This window comes from Somniosus microcephalus, chromosome 2 (genome assembly GCF_052327205.1).
Source record: "Somniosus microcephalus isolate GS21.2 chromosome 2, FLI_Smic_1.0, whole genome shotgun sequence".
Classification (NCBI taxonomy): Eukaryota; Metazoa; Chordata; class Chondrichthyes; order Squaliformes; family Somniosidae; genus Somniosus; species Somniosus microcephalus.
The window spans coordinates 107,504,172-107,518,422 of record NC_140988.1 but is presented as its reverse complement, the minus strand read 5'-3'; the positions used below and the strand labels follow the sequence as shown (position 1 = coordinate 107,518,422).

Here is a 14,251-nt window from a genome sequence, read left to right as displayed (position 1 = left end):
AGATTTAACCTTGGAGTTGCGGTTGCTATGGTGAAATCTTCTAAAGCAGTTTGATTTGATAAGAAAATATGACATAATTTACTGTTTTCTGCAAGAATGTGCTATTTTGTTTTGTTTGTCTGTTCATAGTTTTACAAAAGATAAGCTTCTGCCTTAAAGTTACAGTTGCCAATGTGCTTGGAAGAAAATTAATTTGAATGTTTACAAGATCTGGATTAAATTGGAGTTATGAGGTTAATTAACCTATTAAAACCAGACTTTCATTGTGACCACGGTGAAATTTTGGTTGGTGTAAATTTGTGTAGACCGCATTGAATAAGATAACTCCGCTCCGCAAGAACATCCGATAGTTGCAGAGTTCCTTACAAAGACTTACTTAGCTTGTGAACTTTGCTCAATCCCGTCTTTCTTCACTGTCCATATTACCTCCGTGTTCGTGTTTAAAGTGTGAAAACACAACTGTCTTTCGATCAGGAAAGTTCTTTTTTTTGATTTACGTGAATTGACGCAGTTGCGTGCATTTGATAATGTTTTGCTCCACCTTCTTAAAAACCTGCAAAGGAGTCAACCCTTTCCACTGACAGCTGTAAGTTCACCAAGCAACAACTTTAGTATGAAATCTAAAGATATTGGACATTATTAAATTTAAGTTTCTTAATTTTAAGTTATTATTTCACCACAGTGACAGAGGGAAAAATTAAGATTTGATAAATTAACCCCTTGGGCTCTAAGCAGAGTCACAATGGATTCCCTTCTTTCTTTTGTTATATGGGAGTTACCTTGTAAACTAATTGCAGCACTTCTGTCTCTAATGTTAAAAACAGTGTGTAAGCTACCTAGCCTGAGAATCACTTGTTTCTGAAATTGGAAATGGAAGATAAATTGATAGAGATGAAATTGAACATTGACAAAACCGGTCAGTTCAACTGTACTGCTATTTGGATTTTGGGATAATTTTGAAATGACAAAATGGACTCAGGCACTATATATTTAGTTACTTTTGGGAAAATAAAAGATCCTCTAAAAATAATGATAATAAAATGTGTTAATAACTTGGATCAAGTGAGAATGTTTGATCTATGTTTTCTATCTTAAATATTGTACTGGACAGTAAAGTTTTTCCAGGACTCATGAACGAGATATGAATGGTAATTAAAGGAAAGTGATTGAGAGTGTAAGATTGAAACAGGAGAATTACACTACTGAATGAGAACTTGCAAAATGCTCTCAGGCAGTTTAAAAGAGCAGAAACAAAACTGAAAAAAAAAATCAGTCTGAACTCAATGATCTGAAACAAGAAGAAAATAATTTGAACGACTGCTTATTGGGGCAGTAATTCCTCCCCAAACGCGTGAGTACGGAAGGGGTACTCACGCGTCTGGCCGGAGGAAATGCCGGTTTTCAGCATGCACAGCGCATGCGCTGAAAACCGGCATTTCCTCTCCTCTGAACCAAGAGTTGAAGAGGCTAGCGCGTGCGCTGTTGGGGGCAGCGCGTGCGTCTTGGATTTCCTGTTTTGGGGGATTTGCGCATGTGTAAAGGCCTCCGGTCTTTACGCTTGTAAAAAGCACACGTAAGTATTTATTTTTACAGGTAAGTGGTGTTTTAGTGCAATTTAGAATTTTTTTTTTCCCCCCCCACAGGTTTGTTATTTTAAAGAATCTACAATAAGTTAAGTTTAGTTTTAGACCCTTCTTATTAAAAATTTATTTTTTACAAAAAAAAATTGTTTAAATTATTTTTTTAAACTTATTTATACTTAATTTAATGATTGGGATGTTTTTTAAATTTTTATTTAAAGTTTAAATAGTGTTTTGGGCCCCCGTAGTTTTCATGAGTTTGACAGTTCTTACTCTCAAACTCATGAATGAACCTTCCCCTCCCCTGATTGGTTGTACAGTGCTCACCTGATCCCAGCCGGCACATCGCACTAACTACGCCGCTGGATCAGGCAAGCACTGCGCGCTGACATCTGAACCGGGCCTGTGACAGGAAATGCAAGCAGGCCCGGGCTTCAGATGTTAGCGCGCAGGGCGAGTGCAGATCGGGGGCTTGCACGCGCGGCAAGCCCCCGACACCAAATTCTAGGCCATTAAATCTCCAGGTAGATTGCCAGACCAAGGAAGAACTGGTTTCAGACTTGGAGAATAAATTAATGAAGTCAAAGCAGAATGAAAATTCTCTTGCCTCCCTTCTAGCTGAGAAGGAAGATGCTTTACTTGAAAAAGTTGACAGGTTAAAGCAGTTTTCGGAAAACATTGAGAAAAGTCAGGCAACAAGAGAGACCGTGGAAAAAGAAAAGTTGAATCTTGAGAATAACTTTAAGCAACAGATTATGCTTTTAGAGAGCCTAATAGCTGAGAAAACCGCATTAGTGAAAGCACAACTACAGGAAAGAGCACTTCAGGAGAAAGAAATGGAAGAAATTAATGTAGGGCTAGTTACTGCTAAAAATCAGCTTGAAATCAAGCAGGCTGAAGTGGCCAGATTACAGGCAGAGGGCCAAGAGCTCAGGTCAAAGCTTAAATAGCAGCAAGTAAGACCTTGAAGAAGTATTCAGCCATTAGACGACTACAATCTTTCGATAAGATACCTGAAAGCCCGAGAAAGGCTTGTATCGGATGGCATGGGTGGCATGATATTGAGATACCGGTATGAGTGTGCAAATGTGATTTGTTACGTATGAAGTAATTATCATCCAGGAATGTATGGTGAATTTGCACTGAAGAACGGGTCTCAGACATGCTCAGTTACTTGACAACAGCAAGACATGAAATGGTTATTGTGGCTCAGGAGAGCGAGACAACTTTTAAAGCATACTCCATCGAGAAACTATCTAATTAATGAAACAATCAGAATAGAGTTAAACATACTGGTACCTGTTAGAGGGATTGAAATTGAAGTTGAAGTGGAGAGTTACATGGAATCTAGATTGGTACAATTGAAGGCTAAAGAGAAATCATGTTTAGTAAAGAATTATCCACAAGATGGATACAAGTAAGAGATCTGGAGAATCTTTTAAATCCATGATTTGTTGATTAGATGTTAAACTGTAATGTATTTGATATGATTGTAAGACTGAATTTAACTGTGACTGTAATAATTGTGTTTTGTAGGTAACAGAGCATGGGAAAAAACCAGTACGAATCCAGTATGAGGTGATTTTAGTGGTGCCTCCTGTGTCACTACTACTGCAATTACCATGCTTTACGGGTCTAACAGGACCTGTCCCATCAACCAACACATTTTTAAGTATGAGCTACACAATTATGTGGCACAATTCGGATACTCGGATATGACATTCCCTTGTTGTTTGTGGGTTTCAGTGAGCTCATGATGCGACTGAACTCCTCCCTAAAGCATTTTTATGTTTTGGAGCAAGACAACTTGAGAATAGATATTGAAATTGACAGCATAGGGGACAACTCACATTGATGGGATATTGGGCTTAATACATCAGCACACCCTTAGGTTTGTATTATTTCACATGCTCTGGTAGTTATCCAACTTGTAATGATAGTGTATTTGATATATGTAACGTGTGTAGTAAGACTTTGATACATAAGCCAATTGGGTACTCATGCCCATAACTGACAAGCACTAACAAATTAATTGAGCACACAGAAAGAGAAGATCCGAAGCAATGTAGAGGAGACCCCAAGCGGGGTAACATCAGGAAAGATAGAAGAAACAGAGGATCCCCAGGCGGGGCAGAATTGGAACACCGGAACAGTGAATTGAATTTGAGTAAGGGGTCAGAGGTTGCTCCTTCTCCTCAAAGGAATGGACTGTAAGGAAGGGAGAAATCTTCAAGACTCCCTACTAACTAACGCCCAAGTTGAGAGAGCAATAAGAGCTGGCTAGATTAGTCAAGAGCCGATTGTGAGAAGTCAATAAAGGTATTTCCTTCTAAAAAAAAAGGGAATTGTAAGAAATAGCTGTTAGATTCAAAGATGGGTTTTAATTCTTAGACCAGGGACTGACAACAGGCAAGCGGAAAAAGATAGCATAAAAGCCAGCAAGGTCGAATATCAAGACAAATAGAAATGATAAGGACTTATAATTGTTGTTATAGTTGTAGTATTATTTTGTGTCATGATGACGGTTTTGAATGCATGTTGTAGGGCAGCTGTGTCCCGAATAGTGCCAGTTGCTATAGTTGATATAATCGATATTGAGCCAGAAACCGAACAGTTAATGTGGGATAAATGAACTGATAGAGATAAGAACATACATGTAAAGTTCTTTGGTCATTTGCACAGACTACCACGCCTAGCACAAAAAGATAGACAGAGGGGAAAGACAAACTTAGGTACTAAGTTTAAGCCATCAGTTAGGAGTAATCCCGGGGATGGTAAAAGTAGAAGAGAAGTTGGTATCCCTAGCCAAAATCTAAATTTGGTGCGGGACCAACAGGAGGGACTGAAGGGGTTAAAATGAACCCTCTCAGAATAACAACTTTCTTTTATGAAAAAGACTTTCTCATGTGAAAAAGACTTTCGTGCTACTTTCGCTAGTTTTGCACAAAGGACAGTGTGTAGAGAAACTTTGCAAAACAGAAATAAGACGCAACTGTGGGACAAGACAGAATGTGTGATAAGAAATATGCTGCTTTAGCTAAAAATTGTAGACACAGCAGAATATAGGGGTCATGGGAATTTGACCTGTGACCAAAGGCATAGTAACATGTAACTAACCTTTACTAATACTGAAAAGAATCCATATGTGATCAGGTGATTATTATAATACAATGTGATTGGATGAAAATAGAATAAAAAGCTGTACCAACCAAGAGAGAACGAGAAGGTGCTCGCACAGACCGTGGGATCTGAGATTCTTCTCCCAGAGCTCTGATAATAAACTGCATCTTTTTACTTTTACACGGTTTAGATGTGAATTTATTTTCACCACAACATTTGAAACATCTGTTGTCATTTATTAAGAGCTATTAAAGCTTCATGGTGAACTTTCAGAGAAAGATACAGTTTTCCGCTGGGGGAAATTAAAACAACCAGGTAGAGATTGGCTTACTTGCTGAACTGCAGTTAATTCAAAGATGGAGCAGCTAAACTCTTTGGAAGAATAACTGTTCAGCATGGACTTTACAGAATAAAGCCAGCCTTCACTGAATCAGCGAGACATGGTAATGCAAAGTTCTCATACTCATTTATCTTTAGTGCCATCAGTCATTCATGCAGGTTTATGACCAGCATCAGTTGTTAAGCTGGAGGTTGTGATCCTGGTCATGAATGGCTTGATTCATAGCTTTAAAGGCTGATTCATAGCTGTAAAGACAAGTACAATGTTTTACACTACTACATGGTATTAGGGATGCCTCCAGGATTGTCCTGGAGTCCCCAGGAATTGAAGATTAAGCTCCAGGACACTGCTGCAAGCAACCCAGGAGAAAAATCATAGGGGGCATTAAACAAAATGATTTTTTTCCTTTTCTTTGAACGCTTTAATTTATTAGTTATAAAAATATTGGAGATGGGGAGATAAAGGCTGTTTCACTAACAGTCAGGATTAATCCAATTGGAGAACAAAGAGTCTGTCCCCTTTCCAATTGGCGTGGGCAGGCAGTGTGCCTGGAGGAGGGACCAATGGTGGGAGTGTATGTCAGGGCGCTTCGAACTCGTGATGAAACTACCAGGAATACACCGAGCTGGCAACCCTACATGGTACCAACGATGGATTTCTCTCTTCTCCGCCAAACAGTCCGATTTGAAATGACGTAAAATCGAATACAAAAATTGTGGGATATACAGTTTTAAAACAAAATAAAACAAAGTTACATTTAGAAGAATCTCATACCTTTGAAGAATCGTTGGTAAATCGACTTCACAGACAACTGAAAAAGAAAAGTATTTACCGTCAATGCAAACTTATGATACTGTACCTTGTTATTTTGAGAGTTTTGCTTCAGGCCTGTCATATTCAGGAATCAGTTTAACCTCCATGGCCTGCTGCTTATAGATTTGAATACACTGAAGCTATGCAGACTAGAATCAGGGCCCCGATAATTCTCCAACACCTTAACGTCAATTTCTGCATCAAATTTATCTACATTACTTAAATGGTCTATACATATTTATGCCTTAGCGTAATAGCAATTAATTTTAGATTAAAAATACATTGAGAGGTATAGAGAACACAAACTTAACTGTACCCGTCGAGAAGGAGAAACTAAAGTACCAGAGAACAAGCTGCAAGCAAAGACCCGAGATAGCAAGTACATAGGACAACCTGCCTCCACCAGAATGGTAAGGATATGGTGGGGAAAAGGCTCACACTGTGCACAATTACAGAAGCAGACAGTGGAGTCAGCATCAGGAGGGAGAGCCATTCAAACAAGAACAGGAGATGCAGCAGCGCTGGTGCAGTCAGTTTCTTGATTAATGAGGTTAATTGCCAGAGAGTGATCTAGGAGGAGGACAAGAAGGGATAATGCGCCACAATCCCACTGAGGATATAGTTATAAATCATTTAACTGTCACCGCTTGTTTACTGAGCCATGCAAACTTTTAAAATACTGTAAGGTTATTGTCTTGTTATTCACTCATAGCCAACCATTGTTATAAAATACTGTCTTTTCATCCTTAAGATTCAAATGGAGCCCAGAAAACAGCATGGCTATTTGTTTAGTGATAGAGAATCTTTCATTACCAGTTAACCCCTAGAAATCAGACCAGTTACAAAAGAATGATGCTTAACTGGGATAGCATTGGATTTTTATTTAGTGATTAGTATGGAACTGTCTGGAAGGCAGTGGTGCACAAACTATGACCCGCGGGTCAGATCCGGCCTGCAAAATCTTTCTATCTGGCCCGCTGGACGGGGCAGAAATAGAACGCGAGCCGGAGCTCGAGCTGCACATTAGTCTATCCACTTTCACATCTCATGGGTCAGAGACTGAACCGAACTGCAGACAGGGAACACACAGCAATACTTAATTCAATTTATCAATTCGCAAAAGCGAGTCTCCCCAGCCCGATCTTAAAAGGATCTGTTCCGTGATTCTGGGCCCCAATGGCCACGTTCGTGCCCAGAATAAACTGCATACGCGAATATGCCCTATCCATTTTAGAGTCGTGTCATCGCCATGGCTTTTTTACCGTGACATAAAAACAGACTGTAAAAGCTTCTATAGGTATGTAAAAAGGAAAGGATGAGCGAAAGTAAATGTGGGTCCCTTACAAGCAGAGACAGGAGAAATTATAATAGGGAATAAGGAAATGGCAGAGAAATTAAACAAATACTTAGTGTCTGTCTTCACGCAAGAAGATGCAAAAAACCTCCCGGAAACAGTGGAGAACCAAGGGTCCAGTGAGAATGAGGAACTGAAAGAAGTTAGTATTAGTAAAAAAATAGTACTGGAGAAATTAATGGGACTGAAAGCCAATAAATCCCCATGACCCGATAGCCTACATCCTAGGGTTTTGAAAAAAAAAAAGAGGTGGGTATAGAGATAGTGGATGCATTGGTTGTCATCTTCCAAAATTCCATAGATTCTAGGACAGTTCCCACAGATTGGAAGGTAGCAAATGTAACCTCACTATTTAAGAAAGGAGGGAGAGAGAAAACAGGGAACTGCAGACCAGTTAGCCTGACATCAGTAGTAGGGAAAATGCTAGAATCTATTATTAAGGACGTGGTAACAGGGCACTTAGAAAATAATAATAGGATTGGGCAGATTCAACATGGATTTATGAAAGGGAAATCATGTTTGACAAATCTGTTACAGTTTTTTGAGATTGTAACTAGCAGAATAGATAAGGGGGAACCAGTGGATGTGGTGTATTTGGATTTTCAGAAGGCATTCGATAAGGTGCCACACAAGAGGTTATGAAACAAAATTAGGGCTCATGGGATTGTAGGTAATATAGTAGCATAGATTGAGGATTGGTTAACGGGCAGAAAACAGAGTAGGAATACAGAGAGTAGGAATAAATGGGTCATTTTCGGGTTGGCAGGCTGTAACTAGTGGGGTACCACAAGGATCAGTGCTTGGGCCTCAGCTATTCACAATCTAGATCAATGATTTGGATGAGGGGACCAAATGTAATATATCCAAGTTTGCTGATGATCCAAAGCTAGGTGGGAATGTAAGTTGTGAGAAGGACACAAAGAGGCTTCAAGGGAATACAGACAGGCTAAGTGAGTGGGGCAAGAACATGGCAAATGGAATATAATTTAGAGAAATGTGAAGTAGGAAAAATAGAAAAGCAGAGTATTTTTTAAATGGAGAGAGATTGGGAAATGTTGGTGTTCAGAGGGACCTGGGTGTTCTTGTACACGAATCACTGAAAGTTAACATGCAGGTACAGCAAGCAATTAGAAAAGCAAATGGTATGTTGGCCTTTATTACAAGAGGATTTGAGTATAAGAGTAAAGATGTCTTACTGCAATTATAGGGCCCTGGTGAGACCACACCTGGAGTATTGTGGACAGTTTTGGTCTCCTTACCCAAGGAAGGATATACTTGGCCATTGAGGGAGTGCAACAAAGGTTCATCAGACTGGTTCCTGGGATGGGGGGATTGTCCTATGAGGAGCGATTGAGTAGACTAGGCTTATATTCGAGTTTAGAAGAATGAGAGGTGATCTCATTAAAACATACAAAATTCTTACAGGGCTTGACAGGGTAGATGCAGGGAGGATGTTTCCCCTGGCTGGGGAGTCTAGAACCAGGGGTCATAGTCTCATAATAAGGGGTCGGCCATTTAGGACTGAGATGAGGAGAAATTTCTTCACTCAGAGGGTGGTGAATCTTTGGAATTCTCTACCCCAGAGGGCTGTGGAGGCTCAGTCGTTGAGCATATTCAAGACAGAGATTGATAGATTTTTGGATATTAAGGGAATCAAGGGATATGGGAATAGCGTAGGAAAGTGGAGTTGAGGTAGATCAGCCATGATCTTATTGAATGGTGGAGCAGGTTCGAGGGGCCAAAAGGCCTACTCCTGCTCCTATTTCTTATGTTCTTATGCAAGAGACTGCTCTATACGAGAGTGGGTAAATAAGAGCTGGTAATTCCAATCTAGAATTTTGCATGTTAATAAAATCATTGTGGATTTTTACATTAACTTTCTTTTATAAATAAGAAAACAGGTTTACTTACCATTTGCATTTTGTTCAACAGATTTGCTGTCTTGAACTACAACACCTAGGAATAAAGTAATATTTTGGTTAATGCAATGAAAGACCCAGAATTTTCTGACAGTAGATCAAACCAATCTTAAATCAGCTGAACAAAGGAAATACTGCCATATTCGCCATTGTTTAAATCTTCACTTGTGACTTCACAGTGACTACATGGACACATCTCAAACTTTCTCAGGTTATAATCAGGTACAGTGAAAGAACCACCTAGTTATAAAGCCAATCATGGTAAGTCCAGCAAGACCTATTATAAAAAACAGAGCTGCTGGAGAGGGTCCAAAAATTATTTACAAGGATGTTAACAGAACAGCAAGAATATACCTATCTAGAAAGGATGAACAGGCTGGGTCGCTTTTCTCTTGAAAAGTGAAGGCTGAGGGGTGACCCAAGAGAGGTCTTCAAAATTATGAAAGATTTTGATAGAGTGGATAGAGAGAGAGTGTTTCCACGTGTGGGAAAGAGCAAAACTAGAGGCCATCAATAAGATAATAGTCACCAAGAAGAGGGAGTTCAGAAGGAACTTCATTACCCAGAGAGTGGTGAGAATGTGGAACTCGCTACCACAGGGAGGGGTTGAAGCGAATAGTATAGATGCATTTAAGGGGAGTCTAGATAAGCATATGGTGGAGAAGGGAATAGAGGGTTATGCTGATAGAGTTAGATGAGGAAGGATGGGAGGAGGCTCGAGTGGAGCATAAACGCCAGCATGGACTGCTTGGGAAAATGGCCCGTTTCTGTCCTCTATATGCTATGTAAAGACCTCCTAATCTGCTTTTCTGAAATATGTAAGGGGACAAAACAAAATTTGATGCTAGGATTAAATGTCAACACTTACCTAGTCCTGGAATAAGGATACTGGGTCTTATAGGAATAATGGAGCAATACAAGTTTGTTTGTACAATTTTTATCTGATTCCCAATTTGAATCATCCAATATAAATAAACAATTAAAAAGACTCAGTCAGTCAGTCAGCCACAGCTTGGTCACCAGCAGGAACTAAGTATAGCACTGGTTAAATCAGTTTAGTTCAGCGCAAGGTTATCAAATACTGCACAGGGAAGAAAATGTGTTTTTTACTATTCTATTTCACTACTCCTATACAGTCAAAGAAAGCACAACTGTGGCGGTTATACTAACAAACAGAATAACAACAGTATTATTGGAGTTCAATTTGAAATAGCATAACTATTATTACAAGTGTGCTTGGTAAAATTAGCACTTTTAAGTTTATTTAGCAAAGTAACAAGAAGCACTTGTACGCTTCCTGTTTATATTATATCTATATATATCGGATGCCATTAATTTAAAAATATCTACTTTGAGCTAGAAGCAGTTTAACTGCTATATCGAAACTACTGTCATATCGAAACTGCTGCCATCCTCTATGGTGTACTGCTTTCACTTCTGGAATCAATCTTCAGCGAGATTTACCTGTAGTGTTCTCCCTTCCTGATTCTTTGCAGTCGTCTTTTCCCAACCTCTAATAATTTGTATGTACTTATATAGTCCATAATATACTTCTTATACACATATATACTACCATAGAAAGCTAGCAAAAGACAACCAACAGCTTCAGTAAAGCTGCAATACCACCAAAAAGCTGACAATTCAAAAATGCCCTTGAATATAACATTATGACATGAAAAAACAAGTAATTACACTGAAAGTACAGTGGTACACTGGCTATTAACTTAAGCTGTTATCTGGGACTGGAGGGGGGAAAATGAAGAGGGAAACAAAATGTTGAAGGAACAGATTTATATTCTAGGGCCTATCTGAGGAAATCTCTCCCTCCCAAGAAAATATTGATAAGTGATACTTTATTTGGTGCCTGTTCTCAGTATTTTGGAATCTATGATGTACAGGGGCATTACAATTTGTTTTTAATCTAAAAAAAAAAAGAGGGGTTGCCTAATCTTTATTTAAAACGGTTTCTATTTGGAATTGTTTTTATATATAAAAAGTTTTTTGCCCTGTAGCAGCAATTTTAGTTCATTTTCATTTTGGGAAAAAATGCATACAGCAAAGAGAGGATTCAAGTTAATTTATTGGCCATCAGGCCATTTTAGTTAGCGCTGCAGACAGTAAATTTAGAATTGCGTACAATTCTCCCAAATGCTCTCCCCCACCTACTTATTTTTAGTGGGGCTTGGGTATATGTTCCCTTAGAAAATTTTACATTTTTTTTTAAACATAAAAAATGGGGCATTCTGGTTAATTTTAAACACTTTTGTACCTTACAGTCGACAGATTTTTAATCCAAAAATGATGGAAAAACTGACATTTGGGTTTGCAACAGACCACCACTTCCCCAAACACTAGTTCAGCACTCGCTGTCCCATCTCCAACCCTTCTGCTCCAGTTCAAATGGACGTTGTAACTTCTCCAAATCTGCACCCAGCTCACAGACATAGGGCAGGATTTTCATTGAGCCGTGGAGGCGGGATTGGAGGCGTGTGGGGGGTTAACCCGCCTCCATGCCAGTTTCAAAGGAGGCGGGTACCCGACCTGTGCTGGGACCAGCCTCCCAGAGGCGGGATGGGGATTAGTGCCAATTAACTGCCTGTTAACAGGTAGTTAACAGGCAGTTTTTAGCCTAACCCCTATTTTCATTCTTGAAGTGTGGGATTCCCGACGGCTCCAAACTACACCAAGTTAGCGAGGCGGGCCGTCGGGCTTGGAGGGGTCGAGATGTCCGGTGTTCAGGTGAGTGATGGGTGCATGAGTGCAGAGGTAAGTGTGTTTGGTGTGTGTAATAGTGTTTAAAGAAGTTTTACTTACATGTACTTACCTTTACAGCCTTCCTTCCTTCAGGTCTCGGGAGTCCCTCATCTCACCGGCGCAGAAAGCAGAATGGCCGCGATCTGTCAAAATCTGCAGCATTCAGCTTTCTGTTCCGGAGAGATCTCTAAATCATCCGGAGAGGAAGGAATTAACTTAGAGTACAGATTGTCATTGTTTGACAGCTTCAAACAGCTGTCAAACGCTGATATTTCATCTGTCAAAAGGTCTTGACAGATGAAATGTCTGTCTGTGACGTCACCCGTTGCCAGGTGGCCCTTAATTGGCCTGCTGAGCATACTGGGTGAGCTCAAGGTCAATCAAGTGAAAATCACGTGGGTTGGCCACAACTCGATGGAGGCGGGACTACAACCCCGAAAGTTGTCGTCCCGTCGCCTACACGCCTCCTCAATGAAAATCCAGCCCATACTGTCGGATTGCTGCTGGAATGCGTTCAAACACCAGACCTGAAATGTTAACTCTGTTTCTCTCTCCATGGATGCTGCCTGGCCTGCTGAGTTTTTCCAGCGTTTTCTGTTGTTATTTCAGATTTCCAGCATCCGCAGTGTTTTGCTATTAACTCAATCTGTACTCCCGTACAAAAGGACACTTATTTTACTGCCTTTTTAGAATTGCTTTTAACAAACTCCTACGCTTACATAAATTGATTGATTCCACAGGAACATTGCATTTATGCTCACAAAAGGAGTGTCAGGTGAGGAAAGGATCAGTTTGACTTACGGCCTCAACATTTGTATTGCCTGCCAACACTCACAATCAAGGTTCAAACAAAAATAACCACCACTTGGGTGAGATACCAGAAAGCTTCATGAGTAAAAGGGGGAAATTAGCAACAACAAAAAAAGTTTTAAATCCCACAAATCTATCACTGGTTATTATCGAAATGATTTCACTACTGATAATCATCGTGTATGACTTTGGCAAAGGGACCATCATTTAAATATATTAATTGATCTCCTGTGGCATTGCTCATAGATAAAAATATGAAGCGTTTTGAGAGGCTCCCTCACACTCCAAAGTGTGAATAGTAGAGAGAGGCAGGCACACGGTTTTCTCCCTGACCTGGAGCCAGAAATTCAAAAGCACTATATTCTTTTGAGTCAAGGTGACTAAAATTGCACAAATATTCCAGAATCAGCCCCACCAATGATATGTACAATGTTGGTATAACTTTTTCTATTTTGAAATCAACGTCTTCCAAAATGTATCCCGAGTCCCAATTCTCATCAATAACTGCTTCACACTGACCAGATGCTTTCAGGATATGATTTATGATTATTCCCAAATCCTTTCCTGCCTATGGCAGTGGAAACCCTTCCTGTCATACACGTTTGCTGTTCCCTTGTTTCTAGATGTATTACATTATCCATAACAAAATTCATTAAATTACATCGAATTTTACAGTGCAGGAACAGACCATTCGGTCTATGCCGGTGTTTATGCTCCACACAAGCCTCCTCCCGCCTTACTTCATCTCACCCGATCAACATACCCTTCTATTCCTTTCTGCCTCATGTACTTTTTTTAAATTCATTTATGGGATGTGGGCATCGCTGGCAAGGCCAGCATTTATTGCCCATTTCTAGTTACCCTTGAGAAGGTGGTGGTGAGCCGCCTTCTTGAACCGCTGCAGTCCGTGTGGTGAAGGTACTCCCACAGTGCTGTTAGGTAGGGAGTTCCAGGATTTTAACCCAGCGACAATGAAGGATCGGTGATATACTTCGAAGTCAGGATGGTGTGTGACTTGGAGGGGAACTTGGAGATGGTGGTGTTCCCATGCGCCTGGTGCCCTTGTCCTTCTAGGTCCTTATCTAGCTTCATCTTAAAAGCATCTATGCTGTTCACCTCAACCACTCCATATAATAGCAGTTCCACATTCTCACTACTCATCTGGAGTGGGCCTTTGGCGTAGCGGTAGCATCCCCGCCGCTGGGCCAGAAGGCGTAGGGTTACGAACCCCGCTCCAGACAGTCCCGGCAAGTGGAGTCGGAGTTCCAGCTCGAAATTCTGGGTTGACATCCAGCGGGATACTTGCATCCATGGCCCCCCCCTCGTATGGGTTGTGGGAGCCTGTAAAACCCTCCCGCCATAGGACTAACCACCCTAATGGCTGGTACGAAGATGGTTACGGTCACGGAAGGAGCGTTAATCGCGGCCAGAAATCCTTCCACCACTTCATACAGTTCCCCAAAGGGAACAGTGTGAAGACACGTACGACGACGACTACTCATCTGTCATATCTCAGCCCATCTACATCACTGGTCCAAGTCTATCTGAAGGTAATCAATCT

The 14,251-nt window shown here is 40.5% G+C and overlaps 1 protein-coding gene across 1 annotated transcript in view; it reads right to left on the bottom strand.

The window, feature by feature from the left end:
* Window positions 1-14,251, bottom strand: part of LOC147122872 (caspase-6-like) — a 57,836-nt gene that overhangs the window by 28,331 nt on the left and 15,254 nt on the right. The window contains exons 2-3 of the mRNA XM_085961621.1: window positions 9,119-9,163; window positions 5,815-5,851 (exon numbers count right to left, since the gene is read on the bottom strand). Coding sequence (XP_085817747.1) covers window positions 5,815-5,851; window positions 9,119-9,163 — 82 coding nt within the window. The remainder of the gene's footprint in view (window positions 1-5,814; window positions 5,852-9,118; window positions 9,164-14,251) is intronic.